At 34.6% G+C, this 16,742-nt stretch overlaps 1 protein-coding gene across 1 annotated transcript; it reads left to right on the top strand.

The window, feature by feature from the left end:
- The first annotated feature begins 2,712 nt into the window (after nucleotides 1-2,712).
- LOC131848715 (synaptic vesicle glycoprotein 2B-like) lies at nucleotides 2,713-15,143 on the top strand. The gene is made up of 11 exons (XM_059198652.1): nucleotides 2,713-2,764; nucleotides 4,267-4,428; nucleotides 6,456-6,618; nucleotides 8,094-8,215; nucleotides 8,918-9,162; nucleotides 9,567-9,715; nucleotides 10,760-10,886; nucleotides 11,669-11,806; nucleotides 12,676-12,821; nucleotides 13,847-13,974; nucleotides 15,076-15,143. Exons 1-11 carry the CDS (start codon nucleotides 2,713-2,715, stop codon nucleotides 15,141-15,143), a joined length of 1,500 nt encoding a protein of 499 aa, XP_059054635.1.
- Nucleotides 15,144-16,742: the final 1,599 nt, after the last annotated feature.

A 16,742-nucleotide genomic window follows, 5' to 3' on the forward strand; every position in this document is an offset into this window, starting at 1 on the left:
GTAAGAGTAAGGAGGGAAAGGGATTGTTAGTAATTGAATAATCTTATCCACGGATCCCCAAGGATGTACTTTGATTAGGGTAGTTAAATAAATTAAACTATGGAAACCTTTCCACAGTGGTTGTTATAGTATTCATATTTTTTTTTTGTCGGACTACTCTAATGCTGTTGGCCGTAGCTGGCCTTTACAGCTTCACCGGACGTTATGGGGCGAGTGCAGATGGCACTCCAAACCCGCGGAAGGACTTATGGAGCGGCTGAAGGCCAACTCCAGCCCGACGGATACCACTTTAGTCCAAGGGCACCACTAGGGCTTCGAACCTCGGCTCAGGCCGTCGTAATTTCGATCCCCGTTTGAATTGGACGGGGGATCGATCGGAGGGGCGCCCGGGGGCGCCGGTGTGGAGCGCCCGGGCGCGCCCAGGCGCCCGGTTGAATCCACGATAATGTGCGTTTGAGGTCGTCGTCTTCGCCGGCGAGGACGGTGTCGTGTGTGTGTGTAAAAGTGTGGTCGGGGTGGAACGGGTGGGCCCGTGGGGAGGTTACCTGCCGTTATGGGGTCGTCGGGGTCAATGAGAACGTGCCTCGGGCGACGTAGTCGAGTATGTCGGATATTACTCCTCGGTGCGTAGTCGACCGCACTGACTATAAGCGGGTTAGGGTGGGATTGGGCAGAGTCGAAGTAGCGTCGAGACGCTTCCTTCATAAAATTCATATTAATAATTATTAAAAGACTATGTGTTCCAAAAAATCTAAATAGCGTGATGTAGAAATAAGTATAAAACTAAACAGCGCCATCTAGTGGCACACTTAGGAACTAAAACAAACGTAATCTCGTTCGATTGTACAGTAATGTGAACTAATTATTCCATTCCTAGCAATTTTCCATGTCAGGGTGACATCCACGAGGAAATCACCGTAAAAAAATTCTGATGTTTTTGTCAAGTCAGGCTAGCTGACCTGACCCATGACTCATGTTCATCATATCATCCGGGTTTATCCATCGGGTGAAACCGCGGGTAGGGCATACTAGCCGCTTATGAACGTAAAATTTTGTACATTATAATTTTAATTCTTTCCTTACCGTTCAGTTCAGTATGGATCCAATTTAGAAGAATTGGCAAGAAACTCAATTTCATACTTTTTTTTTTAAAAGCCAGTTTATTTACAACGTATATAGGTGTCTATGTTGCCATGCACGCTCGTCATTCAAGTAATCGTTTAGTGAGTAAAAGGCTTTGCTCAGTAAATATGATTTGACAGATGTTTTGAATTTATTTAACGGTAATTATTCTTTTAGTTTTAATTTGATTTCTTTTACTTAGTTTTAGTTCTAGTAGATTTTGTTTACTCATTTGCGAAACCCTATTTTTGTCCTTCAGTAAATTAGCAAGAACAAAAGCTGTAATTATAGGATAAATCATTTCGGTAATGGTATAGATAAGGTAGCAGTTAGGCTGTACGCATGTTGAGAGACAGGCGATGTTTCAACGACATCGCAAACCAAAACAGATTTTGAAGGACTTAGTGCAAAACAAACCAAAACAGAGCTTGACGGTGGTTTAGTGGGTTATCACATCCCCTTATGGTCCAATGGTCGCGGGTTCAATTCCTTGCACGGTACAAATATTTGTAAGAGTGTAACTGTTTTTTGTTGCTTTGTACTAGATGGCGCTGTGTGAATTATTTATTTATATACACACTATCATCACAGGTATATGCCCAATACTACAGTGCATCTAATATTACAACACTACCTTGGTACCAATTGGCCTCTAACATTATTTGTAAAAACAACAATATATTTTTTATACTGTCTGCGCTAATGGTAAAATAACTATGATGGTTTCCAGAGAGGACCGCGTGGAGGTCGACCTGACATGGTATATTGCTAGCAGGAGCTACTATTCTTATTACTAACAATCCTCTACCCAGATCTATTCCATCATAATCATAATAATGTCGGGTGGCCCCGGGCAATTCAAGGATGATTTTTTTTTATACCACTTAGGTGGCAAGCAAGCATACGGTCCATCTGATGGTAAACGGTTACCGTAGCCTATGGACGCCTGAAACACCAGGGGTGTCACATACGCGTTGCCGACCCTTAAGAAACCTTAATATACCCTTCTTGAAACCCTTGCTTATGATATCACCGGGGCAACTAAGGGAATAAAATGAATCTGTATTATTATAAACATGTATAACATTTATTTGAAAAGAATACGAGCTGAGTTTCTTGTCAGTTCTTCTCATTTCGAAATCATTCAGAACTGACGGTAGATTTGACATATCATAAGAGTCTGTAATAGACCTACATGAATAAAGATATTTTGAATTTGAAATTATTCAGCTAAATCTGCGTCCTAGCATACGATTAGCCTTATTTGGGTCAAATTGTATAATATCTCATTTGGTACTCTTATCAAAGGAATGTTTGTCAACTGTCATATTATTAAGACTTTCACAGCCGTGTAATGATGACACGATGATTATATGTATTTATGTATACTGATTACTACTAAACTCTAGACAACCAGTAGTACTCCAACAGGCTTCAAGATATGTTTATGTGATCATATATTACGTGATGTTTAATTAATTGATATATCATTATTATTAATTAATGAAAACTTCATTATTTCATTAATTAATAGTTCATTATTTATGATAATTAATGAAATCGTATTCTCATATGTAAATATTAAACAAAATGGTGGCGAAATTAAATAAAGTGGCATTTGAAGATGCGTTGACTATGACGGGTAAATATTTTGTAAAGTTTTATTTTAATCATTATATAGTATAAAACAAAGTCGCGGTCGCTGTCTGTCCGTCCCTATGTTGTATGCTTAAATCTTTCAAACTACACAACGGATTTTGAAGCGAGAGATTTTTTTTAATAGATAGAGCGATTCAAGGGGAAGGTTTATATATATAATACATGTACACACGTGCGAAGCCGGGGCGAGTAGCTAGTACACAATAATAATAATCTCAGGACAATTTACACAGTGCCTTCTAGTCCTAAGTTAAGATAGCAAAAGCTTGTGTTACGGGTACAAGATAATTGATGCAAACATCGATTTTTTTTTCGTAAATACATACATATGATGCATAGAAAACACCCAGACTGATACAAACAACAATACTCATGAAAATAAATGTTTGTGCCATGCGAGGAATCGAACCCGCGCCTATTGTACGTAAGGCGGTGTTCTAAACCACTAGACCGCCGAGACCGTCGATATAATCTATATTTCCTCTAAGTAATTTCAACTTTTGAATAGTGATATATTTTTTTAATCTACCACTCATTCAGAACGCAGTCTCATCAGAAGAATAAGAAATTTGAATGTTTAAATAAACATGTATCCAAAATAATTATAAACTAATTACAAAATCTTCTAGCAAAGGTGAGTGACAGCACTTTACAAAATTACAAAATCTTCTGCGAGAGTACCTTTTCCCCCCTTCCGATCGTCCAATTCAAACGGGAATCGATATTACGACAGCCTGAGCCGAGGTTCGACCCCTAGTGGTGTCCTCAGACTAAAGTTGTATCCGTCAGGCGGGAGTTGGCCTTCAGCCGCTCAATAAGTCCTTCCGCGAGTTTGGAGTGTCATCTACACTCGCCCCCTACCGTCCGGTGAAGCTGTAAAGGCCAGATGCGGCCAACAACATTAGAGTAGTCCGAAAAAATACCTTATGTCTTTTTTCTGCTATTAGCTTTTGTAACATATGTTTCGGTTCGAAGTATAACAGCTATAAAATATTTTTTTTATATTTGAGTTGTCTTTTTTTAGGTAATAATAATAACCAACAACTTATCTCTGCAACTCATGGTTGACTGGTAGAAAATGCCATTAGGTGTTAATCCGCCATATGTACTCGTTTACTTATGTATGACATGCATAAAGTTATTTAAATAAATAATATACTTAATAATAATTAATTTATCTTTATTCCTATCCATTAATATTTACAGAATTTTTTGAATAGTAAATCTTATTAATACATATTATAAATGTGAAAGTTTGTGAGTATGGTCCATCCACCTTCAACCACCACTTATGGTCCACCTTCAACCATCACTTATGGTCCACCTTCGACCACCACTTATGGTCCACCTTCGACCATCGGAAGTAAAGTGGCGTGTTAAACCGCTAGACTACCAAGGCCGTCAAATATATGACATATATAGGCGACGGTTACCACTTACCATCAGGTGGGTGGTCAGCTCATTTACCTGACAATCTAATTCCAGGGTTCAGCAAGTTCAACTACTACGTGTTCCTACTATGCAGTAGTATCATCATGGGGATGAGTTTCGAGGTGTACTCTGTGTCATATCTGGTGCCGGCCAGCGTTTGCGAGCTGGACACCAGCAGCTCGCAGCAGGGGCTCATGGCAGCCACTCCGCTTATAGGTAGGATTTTTTTTTAATTTAGGATAACCAACTATTATTATATTAGCTGCCTTTACATGACACATTCATTCAGGAGCGCGCGCGATTTAGCGCATGAAAGACAGCGCGCGCAAAGGTGAGTGACAGCATTTTACAATGTTTTTTGTCTCTCTATAGCGCGTGATAGTTAAGAACACCAACCATTGTTACATTAGCTGCCTTTACACGACACATTCATTCACGCGCGATCAGAAGCGCGCACAGTTTAGCGCGGGAAAAGCTAACTATTTATAGTGTTCACTCTTTCGCGGTATAAATAACTTAATGCACATGAGATTTAATTTTATTAATGGAAATAAATAAATTTTATTAATAAAGGTAGCCTAAGTTACTTTCTATAATATTAGCTACGTGCGATTGAAAATCTCGGCAAAATCGGAACAGCCGTTTCAGAGATTACCAAGACCTATTTGTAACCAAGATTTTTTTATTAACTACCTGCAATATATGGTTAAAATAAGGTAGTTTATATAATTGTCACTGTGTAGGTAGTTGTAACTTGTAATATAAATATAATATACTATAAATATAAAAATTATATTTGCACCGTCTACAATTTTTCTCTGCACAATCTGTGGTTGACTGGTAGAAAATCCCATAAGGCGTTAAGTCCGCCATATGAACTTTTACCTTGGTATTTTGTGCATTGAAGTTATATAAATAAATAAAAATAAATAAATAACTATTGTATGATGATCAACCGTTTGTCAGCTAATAAACGTGTTCCGAACAAGAGGTGTTTCAACTATTACACTACCATATAGGTACATGTACTTTCATAACCGTGAACCTGTGAATTTGAAATTTCAAATAGGCACTTCACTTTTATTTATCTATATACGAGTATATATATATAACTCAAAGGTGATTGACTGACTGTCATAGTGATCTATCAACGCAGCGCCCACTGGACGGATCGGGCTGAAATTTCGCATGCAGGTAGATGTTATGACGTAGGCATCCGTAAAGAAAGGATTTTGATTAATTCTACCCCTAGGGGATAAAATAGGGGATGAAATTTGTATGAAACTTTGTCAATTTTAAACCGATCGGGCTGAGACTTTGCATGCATAAAACTACTATGACGTAGACATCCCCTGAGAAAGGACTTTGAAAAATTCCACCCCTAAGGGGATAAATTAACGCGAGCGAAGCCGCGGGCAAAAGCTAGATATTAATATACATCTACATTTGACTTTGCCAGTCATTCTGTGAAGTTCAAAGAACAGTCCATGACGTCAGCAGCACGGTAGCCAAAATTAACCGTCATGGTACTTAGTTCACAAGACAAATATGTTTTTAAACATTACGCTTTTAATAGATAATAATAGACATTGTTTTATTTAGATTTTACGTTCGTATGTCAAGACTAAAAATAAGGTGACACGTAGGAAAACGTTAAAATTGAACAAATATTTTAATTAAGCGTAATACAAACCAATTCTGCTAGGAAGTCAAGAGGGACTATATGTTCACTTAAATTATTTATTTCTGTACTAGCTGTGCCCGCGGTTACTACGCGTTAATTTTCAATAAAAAATATAGCCTATATGTTATTCTGATGTTATAAGTTATGTCTAAGTTGTGTTACTGTAAAGTTACATCAAAATGAGCAAAAAAATACGTTCAACTTAAAATTTTTATAATTACAATATAATTATTTTCTGTTAGTGATATTAATTTGTATGGCAAAAAGAGGTGTGCTGGGTCAGCTAGTAATTAAAAAAAAATGTTAGACATAGACACTTTTATAAATATACATTGTAAATTTTACAAAAAATTCTTCAATTGAGTTTCTTGCCAGTTCTTCTCAATTGGATCTATATACTGAACTGGACCGTAGGGAAAAATTGTAATATAAAAAATATGACGTTCATAAGCGGCTAAAATGTCCTACATGAATAAATGATTTTTGAATTTGAATTTAAATTTGAAAAAGGTGCATAATGTGTAGACTTCTTTCATGTCTGGTTTTTGTTTGGTTTCAGGTATTATAGCTACTTCTCATATATGGGGCTATTTAGCAGACACTCGAGGAAGAAAGAAAGTTTTATGTACCTCCATGTTTCTCGGCTTCATCACAGGAGCGTTGGCAGCTCTCTCACCCAACTGGATTGTCTTCAGCGTCCTCAAATTGTGTTCTTCAAGTGCGTGAGTGTCGATTTTGATACTCATCATTATTATTATTTTTTTTATTTAACTTAATTTAATTATTTCTATTTATTTATAATGCTTTATTGCACCAATATTAAAAGTATATACAATGAATAATATAACAATAGATTAAAGAAATAAGAAGTTACAAAAGGCTGTCTTATTGCTAACGCAATCTCTTCCAGGCAACCTTATGAAAGAGAGTATTGCTAAAAATAAAATAGGCAGCACGTGAGTGGAAATAAATTAACACAAAATTGTAAATTCTCATCCACAATACTGGAAGAAATGCGGTGAATTGAATCAGGGGCAACCAGAACAAGGATTATGAATACATTATATCAATCTCAATACCACAAAGATATTTACAGGAGAAATGTATTTAACATGTCTGTCTCTCTTTATAATCATATGCCAGACAATATAAAATTGTTGAACGAGCGAGTTTTTAAAGTAAATTTAACGAAATGGCACATCATAGATATCTATAGATACAAACTGTTATACTCATCGATCCAAATGTTTGTACCATGCGAGGAATCGAATCCGCGACCATCGGTAGTAAAGCGCTAGACCACCAAAGCCATCAAAGCAGATAGCCGGCCTGATGCTAAGCATCAGCCATCGTCTATATAAGATAATATAAGTATAGGAGTACTTCAACAGTACCACAAAATAAGTTAATTCATCCATAACATAAAATCAAATATTTCCGCTTATGATATTAATTTATATAAATTAAAATATAAATATTAATAATCTTTGTTTTACTGCTCGCAAGGAAACTTACAGTATGAAAAAAATACATTTAAAGTAACAAGTTATTCCTTGTGAGAGTCTGGAGTCTGGAGTAGGTCGAAACCTACACTACAGAACTCCAGGCTCTCTCCGGGGCCTTACTGTGCTATGTAATACATCCAAAAAAATATTAATAAATGTATTTGTGAGGTGAAGATGTACAATGTATATAATATCTTTATCTAATACTAGCTGTGCCCGCGACATCGTCTGCGTGGTACAGTGACCACGACTAAATGAAGAAAATATATTTAGTTAGATTAAAACCCAAAAAAAGTTTCATTGTTCACTTACAAAAATGACGATAATTTTATACAATCTTCCATCCTTACAATCCTTTTTTCGCACTAAAAAGTAATCTATATCCTTTCTCAGGGTCTAGACCAGAGGTTCTCAAACATTTTTGTGTCGTAGACCCCTTGCTATATTTTTCAGTTTTGGGTAGACCCCCCCATTCTTACCAGGTATTGATTTTTTGTAAATTTCTAACTGTAGTAAAGTTTAGTGTTAAAAAGTAAAAACATCAAGATGACCGCTGTCGTAGACCCCTTGTAGTTTGTCATAGACCCCTGGGGGTCGATATAGACCACTTTAGGAACCACTGGTCTAGACTATCTGTGTACCAAATATCTTTTTAATATAGGTTTTATTTTATGTAATATTGATATTTTCAGGGTGTCCGGTTGTTTTGCACTCTCTATATCACTGTTAAGTGAATGTACTCCGGTGAAAAGAAGAAATACTCTAATTCTGCTCACCAGTAGTGTTTTTATGTCCTGCACAGGGATTATGGCAGGTAATTCAAAATCGATTAAATTCAAAATATCTTTATTCATGTAGGTCTATTACAGACACTTATCAAAATCTAACGTCAGTTCGGAATGATTTCGAGCTGAGAACTGACGAGAAACTCGGCTCGTATTCTTTTCAAATTAATGTTGTATATGTATACAATACAAATTCATTTTTAAATTCAAATTTAGGAGAGTAGAGTGACCACCAGCATATGCTGTTGCAAACTCGAAAACGCGAACACACCAGTCCTCTCAAGTAATAATATTTATTGGTGGTTCAAGAATTGTCATATGTCGAGTTCTAATATCTTAATACATAATGTGCCTATATATGTATATTTTGCAATGGTTGCTGGGCTATATACATATGTATATACCAGCAGACCCGGCCACGCGTTGCTGTGGCTAAGGTTCTTGAATAAAATAATATTGCGACTATAAATTGAGATGTAAGCTATCCTATCTTTCAAGTTGGATCAAATTGCACACAATATGCAAATCAAATTTACAATCTGTTCAGTAGTTTAAGAGTCCATCGCGGACAATCAACGTGACACGTAATTTTTATATATAAAGATATATTTTATATTATTATTATTTACAAAAAAATCTAAGTATTTATATCAGTTGTCTTAACATAAGTTCTGCTTACCGTGGGACTAGATGGCGCTGTGTTAATTGTCCAGGGTTATTTTTTGTTACAGTGGTAGCGATTCCTGTGTTGCGATTAGACTTCTCCTACCATTTACCATTCCTGGACATCCAGTTCAACTCGTGGCGTCTCCTCAACTTGATCTACACCATACCATGTGCGATCAGCTCCATCGGACTACTGTTTGCATATGAAAGCCCCAAGTATTTGCTCAGTGTCGGCGATCAGGCAAATGCAATGAAGATTTTAAGAGAAATATTCGCCATAAACAATGCTAAGGATGGAGATTTGTATCCGGTTAGTCATTTTTACGTTTTTGTTCTTTACCGTTTTTAGTCTATTATTAAAAACGTTTACCGTTTTTATCGGTTATATTATCACACTCTTATTTTGCCAATTAAAATACATATACATGTATCTACTTCTTTATTGTTCTTTATTGGAACTAATTTCATGCGGTCCTTACATTTTATAATACTACCTACCCGCCCGGATTCGCACGGCGTGCATTTACTATACATATAACCTTCGTCTTGAATCAGTCTGTCTATTCCTAAAAACTGCATTAAAATCCGTTGCGTAGTTTAAAAGATCTAAGTAAACAAACGGCGAAAGCGACTTATTTTATACTATGTAAAGATTCAGAAACTTCTGTATATAATGTCTCATCATTATAATTGTGAATAAGTTTACATTTTCAGGTAAATTCAGTGGTTCTTGAGGAAGACCAAGCAGCGAATATCGAAGGTTTTTGGGCGTCGATAAAAGCGCAAACTGTTCCGTTGCTGAGACCACCCCTGCTGTTCAACACTTTAATACTGGCTGCTATGTTCGTGACAGTTTATTTGAGGTTAGCAAAAGTTAGTTACGACATTGAGGTTTCAGTGGGCTTGCACAAGGTGGCGCTATTTAAAAAAAAGTGACTTGATTATGTAATACATTAAATTACTGATATCAAAACTAAACGACAGCTTTACAGTTTCCTAATATGCTACCTTAGGAAAGTTACACAAAAACATAATATAGTGACAATCTGAAGAAAATAACAGCAATAAAAGAAAGATATAAAAGAAGAATAACTTATAAAATTACGTATTATTTAAGTAATCCACTGCCATTCTGAAAATTCAACATGAAAATATGTCTAGATCTGGAAATCGATTGAAGACACGGTCGAGTAGACTCAGCATATATTAACAAGTATATTATACTAATAATAATCTTTATTAAATTCAGAAGGATCGTTACAATATTATTTATACAATAGGTACACATTCCAGACAATATCAATCCTTTCAGTATCTATGTGTAGTCCTGGCTTCTGAACTAGCATTAGCCGTATGACAGAAGCCAGTTCCTTCCCAATACATGTACTTTTATTATAGAAGGATGAAAATTATTATAACATGATATATATAAATAATATTTTATCAAAAGATACTGTACGATATATTATATTATATTTTTATACTACGATGGTGGCAAACAAGTATAAGGCCCATCTGATGGTAAATGGTTACCGTAGCCTATGGACGCCTGAAACACCAAGGGTATTACGTACGCTTTGCCGACGCTTAAGAAACCTTAATATACCCTTCTTAAAAAACCCCATGCTGTAGTCTCGTGAGAAAACCTCGGCAGGTAGTTCATTTCACACTGTAAGCGTACGAGGGAGGAAGCTCCTCTGAAACCGCACTGTCCGAAACCGCGTAGGTTCCAGCGTGTGGGGATGACTTCCCTGTCGATGGCGAGCGGTGCGATGGTAAAAGGTAGCCGTAGGCATGGGAAAAGATGGGAAATATTTTTTTATTTTGTTTATTCTAATTTTCTATTATTCTTCTTACCCTACTCAAAGCAAGAGTTTGTATTACATTTGAGAGTTTATTGTTTTCAGCATCAATCCATTCATCGTCTGGATGCCGTTCCTGGTAGATAATTTCATGAAGTCTATACAAGGCGGGGCTGATGGCTTGAGTTTTTGTGAGATGATGAGGGCGGCACAAAACGACACTGAGACTCATGTTAGTTATAGAGAGATATTTGTTTTTATTATATTACTAGCTGTATCCGCGATTTCGTCGGCGTGGAATTTAACAAAAAAGTTAATTAGAGGTTTGTTCTAAAATATAGCCTAAGTTATTCCTTATTACATAAGCTACCTGCCAATAAAAGTCCCGTCAAAATCGGTCCAGCCATTTCAGACATTAGCCGGAACATACAGATAGACAGATAGAAAAAAATTGTAAAACATGTTATTTTGGTGTATGTACCGTATTTATATTCATATGCATGTAGTAAAAAACGGTTATTTCAATATTACAAACAGACACTCCAATTTTACTTATATGTATAGATTTTAAAACGTATATATGTAGCACTACATAATAGATTTATAATATTTTGTCTAATTCCGCTACAATTAGCAATACAATAAACATATGATTTTCTTTTTTAAATTATTAACCTTGCTGCTAACTTGACTTGAGTCAGCTCGTGACCACGGCTAGTGCAACCTAGTCGAAACGTCGAGAGAGGTAAATACCTTTATTTGCCATATAATAACACGCGAAAGTTTAAAAGTAACTATATGATTTTCTATTCTGTTCTATTCTAATAGTCTTTACTACTTATTAGAGTCTCTTAATGGATAGGTAATCCACAGAGTTTAATCATAACGCTTCCAGTAGCGGTGTAATTGTAGCGGAATTAAACAAAATAATATATATATTTCATTGAGTAATGAAATTGACTTCCGCAAATCAACACATATTTCGATAAAATATCTTCAATTTAATTATTGCAGGTAATTGAGACTTGTGCATTGAACAACACAGCAATGATACTAGTCTTCGCTACCGGCATGGTTCTGGCTGTAATCAGCGTGTTCATGAGCATGCTTATCAATTGTCTGGGAAGAAAGAATCTTCTAATTGGATTACAGGTATGTCATTGTTATATAACTTTTAGGAATGATCCGTCATACTCGTGAACGTGTGCTACTTGTGGGGACTGGTCTGTTTGGGTTACGAACACTGATTAGACTATTTGCTTTTGCAATAGCATATGATGGTGGTCACTCTATTCTCCCAAATTTGAATTTAAAAATGAATCTGTATTATTGTAACATTTATTTGAAAAGACTACGAGCTGAGTTTCTTGTCAATTCTTCTCATCTCGAAATCATTCCGAACTGACGTTAGATTTGACATATCATGAGATTCTGTAATAAACCTACATGAATAATGATATTTTGAATTTGAATTTGTATTTATGAATGCAATAGTCTGAACTATACTGAAGGCATCTTGCCTGATCGATACGACTTTAGTCTGATGACACGAGGTTCGAACCTCGGCTCAGGCCGTCATAAATACGATCCTCTTTTGACTTGGACAGGGAATCGATCGGAAATGGTACTCCGTGTGGTTTTGTAGTGGGTAAGAATCCTCAAAAATCTTAGTCTTTGTTACCCCTCTGGGGGACGATCTTTTGAAGATATCTGCACATCATAAAAAAGGGCGTCAATGCAATAGTATAGAATGCTGTGCAATAGCAAGGAATAGAACTTTAGAAAGGCTAAGGTAAAGCATGGCCCAAAAAGTTTAGGATACACTGGGTTACACTATTTACACCAAGACATTTACCATCGGATAGGTTTTTTAGTATGTACTTATTAGATCCGCGAATAAAGAAATTTTTGGCCGTGAATATAGGAATTGGGTCGCATTTTTTTAATTCGCAAATAGTAAAAACGCGAATGAAGGAGTTTTACTGTATTAAAATTTTACTCAGCCGTTTCCTACTTTGCAGGTATTTGCAGGTGTATCAGCACTGTGCCTCAATTTCAGTTACAGCTGGATTCTGAGTGCTATCCTCTTCGTTGGTTTCATCTCTGGGACCCTCAACTTTGGTTTACTGTCTTCGTTCAGCGTTGATCTCTTTCCCACATATGTCAAGTGAGTTTAATTTTACTTTTACGGTTAAATTTAAAAACATGGTTGAACTGTTTTCTGGAATTCTTTGGTTTATTATTGACTAGCTACCCGGCCTAGCTTCACGGTGTACATATATATACATATAAACCTTCCTCTTGGATTACTCTATCTACTCCTAAAACTGCATTAAAATCCGTTGTGTAATTTAAAAGATCTACGCGAACAACCAGTGGAAGTGAGTTCAGTTTATACTATATAAAGAAACTTCCAAAACTTAAAAATATATTTATTTATTTATTTATTCTTTTGCACACAAAATTGTATACATGGCGGACTTAATGCCTGATGGCATTCTCTACCAGTCAACCGACGCGTTGATCAGAGATAGTATTGCGGTGCAATTTTACAAGTTTTAAATAGATTAATACAGAAAAAATATGTATATATGTATATATAAACGTACAAATATACTTCTAAAATTATATAATTACATAAATAAAGCTAAATATATATTTATACACACAAAGTTTTTTTTAAATGTAAATAAATCTAAATTAAAAATTATTTATAATTGCGTATATAATATATATCAAAAATCACTCACGCAAGTAATGTTTTTTGTATTTTTCCCCAAAACTTATCTTAATTAAATTATAAACGCCAAAGTTTTTGCGTGACAGAGTAACAATCATCCATACTCAATGTTTGTTACTCTTTCACGCAATACTACTGAACGGATTTTGTTGAAACTTTACAGTAATATAGCTTATGCATCAGAATAACATATAGGATATATTTTTTATTGAAATTTACTCGGAAAGGGCGAGCACAATAGATCTATGTAGGTCGCAGTGCTACAGGTGCTACACATCTGACAATAGCCCAAAAAACACAATAAAAAAAAAAATACTCGGAAACACGCGTTAAATTCTTAATTTGCCGTGGGCACAGCTATTATAGTTAGTTACAGTTTTATAATATTCATTTAGGTATATGTTTTAAATTTATTATTATTATGATACAGTTTTATCTTTATTATGTTGCAGGGCTATGGGAGTATGTCTTACACTCATGGTGGGGAGAGGTAGTGGCGTGTTTGGCATAAATCTAGTTAAGAACCTACTTGACAGTAACTGTGAAGTCTCTTTCTATATATTTGGAAGTATAGCTTGCCGTAAGTATTTTGTATTATTATATGTTTATTTATATATTCTGTTCTGCTATGAGATAAGCTTATTTAATTAAATTTCGTAATTAGTTCCTTTATACATGCAAAGTATAAAATAATTAAAATCTATGCACAGAAATATATAAGAATTGTAAATAATAAAATATATGTATGTACATATATATGGAATATAATAATAATTGTATATATGTATATTTTATCTAACAAAAGCAAGCCTCAGATGTGAATCAACAAATTATTTTCACCAAATATACTCAAAATGCAATACAATGCAATGAGAAAATTTCTCATTTTATTTCTAGAGCGTTACTTTTCAATAAATAGTCCAATTATAGTTTTTGAAATATCATTACAGAGTATAAAACAAAGTTGCCGTCCCTATGTATGCTTAAATCTTTAAAACTACGCAACGGATTTTGAAGCGGGTTTTTTAATAGATAGAGTGATTCAAGAGGAAGTTTTATATACATAATACATGTACACCCGAGCGAAGCCAGGCCGAGTAGCTAGTATATTATAAATTTGAAAATGTGTAAATATCTATTTACATATATAAAATTCTCGTGTCACAATGTTAGTCACCATACTCCTCTGAAACTGCTGATCGATTTTTATATGTATATTTAGTAGATCTTTAATCGGCAATTATTTATTTTTCATGCTAAGGGTTGTCCACCCTCAAACATTTTTTCGTTTGCGGGGTAAGATAGTAATTACGTATTATCGGATATTTATATTTTTTGACATACTTGTTGGTTGTTTATGTTGTATATGTTATACAAGGTTGGAGGAAGTGATGTGCGGAGCTCCACATATGGGAGTTGCTTTTACGCCTGTTGGCTCTTGCCGTATGATGTTTGCTGGCAGGAAGTGAGCAGGCGTTGGAATTGCGATTTTGTGTGGGTACATGCACATCACACGCCCTTCTCAATATGCGAGTTAACAAGTGCAATTATCTTTCGGTTATTTTGATGGCTTTCCTAATTCTAAATAATCTGTGCTAATATAAAACAGTTGATTATATTTCACATTTAAAACATACTAACACAACTAGTACTGCTCATTATATAGCGATTTTTTTTCTAGTTGGTGGTGTAATCGGCTTCCTGCTCCCATCTGACAAGAAATTGTCTGATCGAAATAAACTAGTATGACAATTCGACAATATATACAATCATACCTACCATAATATTATAAAGTGAGAATTTGTTACGCCTTGGCGGCTAAACCAATCCTCGTAAAACTTTGGCACCTATGAAACAATTGGGATGGCGAAGAAATTAGCTTAATTTTTTCCGGACTTTGAGTCATAGGTTAGTTGTACACAATGGTAGTTAATAAAAATAAAAGCTGAAAGTTAATGATTCAAGAAAGTGACCAAGAAGTCTATCTTCAAGAAAGAATATATAAAAATTGAAAATTTTGTAACGTAACCTTAATATAACACTATGCACTTAATGGATTGATTCTAATTAGTGGTCAAGTTACGACCATATTTAATTAAAATTATAAGTTCATTATTAAGACTCTATTGTCAGACTATACGTCTATAACCACAGCCATTGGCAGTGGCACAGGTAATAAACAAAAGAATGCGTGTGTGTCAAATACATGGATAGGGTCTGTAATAAATTTTTAAATTAATAAATGTATCATTTATGCATAATTTAAAAAAATATATTAGTTTTTGAATCACGTCAATTTTTTAAAATACTTTTATTATTTGGCAAATAGTCTTATCTTACTCGTATCATAACTTTGTGAGTATGGATGGAAGTTTATTACACTTTCACGCAAAAACTACGGAATGGATTTTTATGAAACTTTACGGTAATATAGCTTATACATCAGAATACCATATAGGCTATAATTTAAAAAGATATTATGTAAATTGTGCGAAATATAATAGTAAATGTCAAGTAAGTGTAGACGAAGTTATGCGAGTCAGTCTTGCCTCATGTAATATACCAGTAGTTGTTTAGATAAGATAATTTTTGTTTTATTTGTGATGCTGTATTTTCTTATCTACATTACACATAAATATTGTGTAATATATTGCTTAGAATATTACAATTCATTATTTTACGTAATATATAATCTTTATTTGAAAGGAATTATACAAAAAGTTTTTATTCATTCTGATTAACGTTGATTTATGATGTTTGTATAATTTTATATGTATCTATGTACTTATATCGAAGAATTTTATATTCATACTGTTTAGTTTTATTCTGAAAGTACATAGAGAATTATGTAAAACTAATAAATTAGTCAAACTGAATAATAATAACTCGGTACAATTTACAAAGCGCCATCTAGTCCCGAGCTAACCAGAGCTTGAGTTATGGGTACTAGACGACTATTGTGCACGACGCACCTTTTTAGACTTTTATTATATTTTTTTATATATACTTTAAATATTTTATGCTTTGTTCCATTTTTATTGTCAATTCAAAAATATATGTTTTTATCTACAGTGACCGTAGTTTATCATATGACTAAAAATAAAATATAAAAATACAGTCCTTAAGAAATATCAGTAATTAAAAACGACGACATGCATGTATACAGTTTTTTAATACATACATAATAGAAAAACAATCATTACTCATGTATACAAATGTTTGTACTATACGAGGAATCGAACCCGTAACTTTCGGTAGCAAGGCGGTGTGCTAAACCGTTTGACCTCCGAGGTAACTTATTTAAATACCCATACGAAAGTGATTAGGATTTAAATTTCTACGTTTATA

This window comes from Achroia grisella, unplaced genomic scaffold, assembly GCF_030625045.1.
Source record: "Achroia grisella isolate CSIRO2021 unplaced genomic scaffold, CSIRO_AGI_Agris_v1 utg567, whole genome shotgun sequence".
In the NCBI taxonomy this organism is placed as follows: Eukaryota; Metazoa; Arthropoda; class Insecta; order Lepidoptera; family Pyralidae; genus Achroia; species Achroia grisella.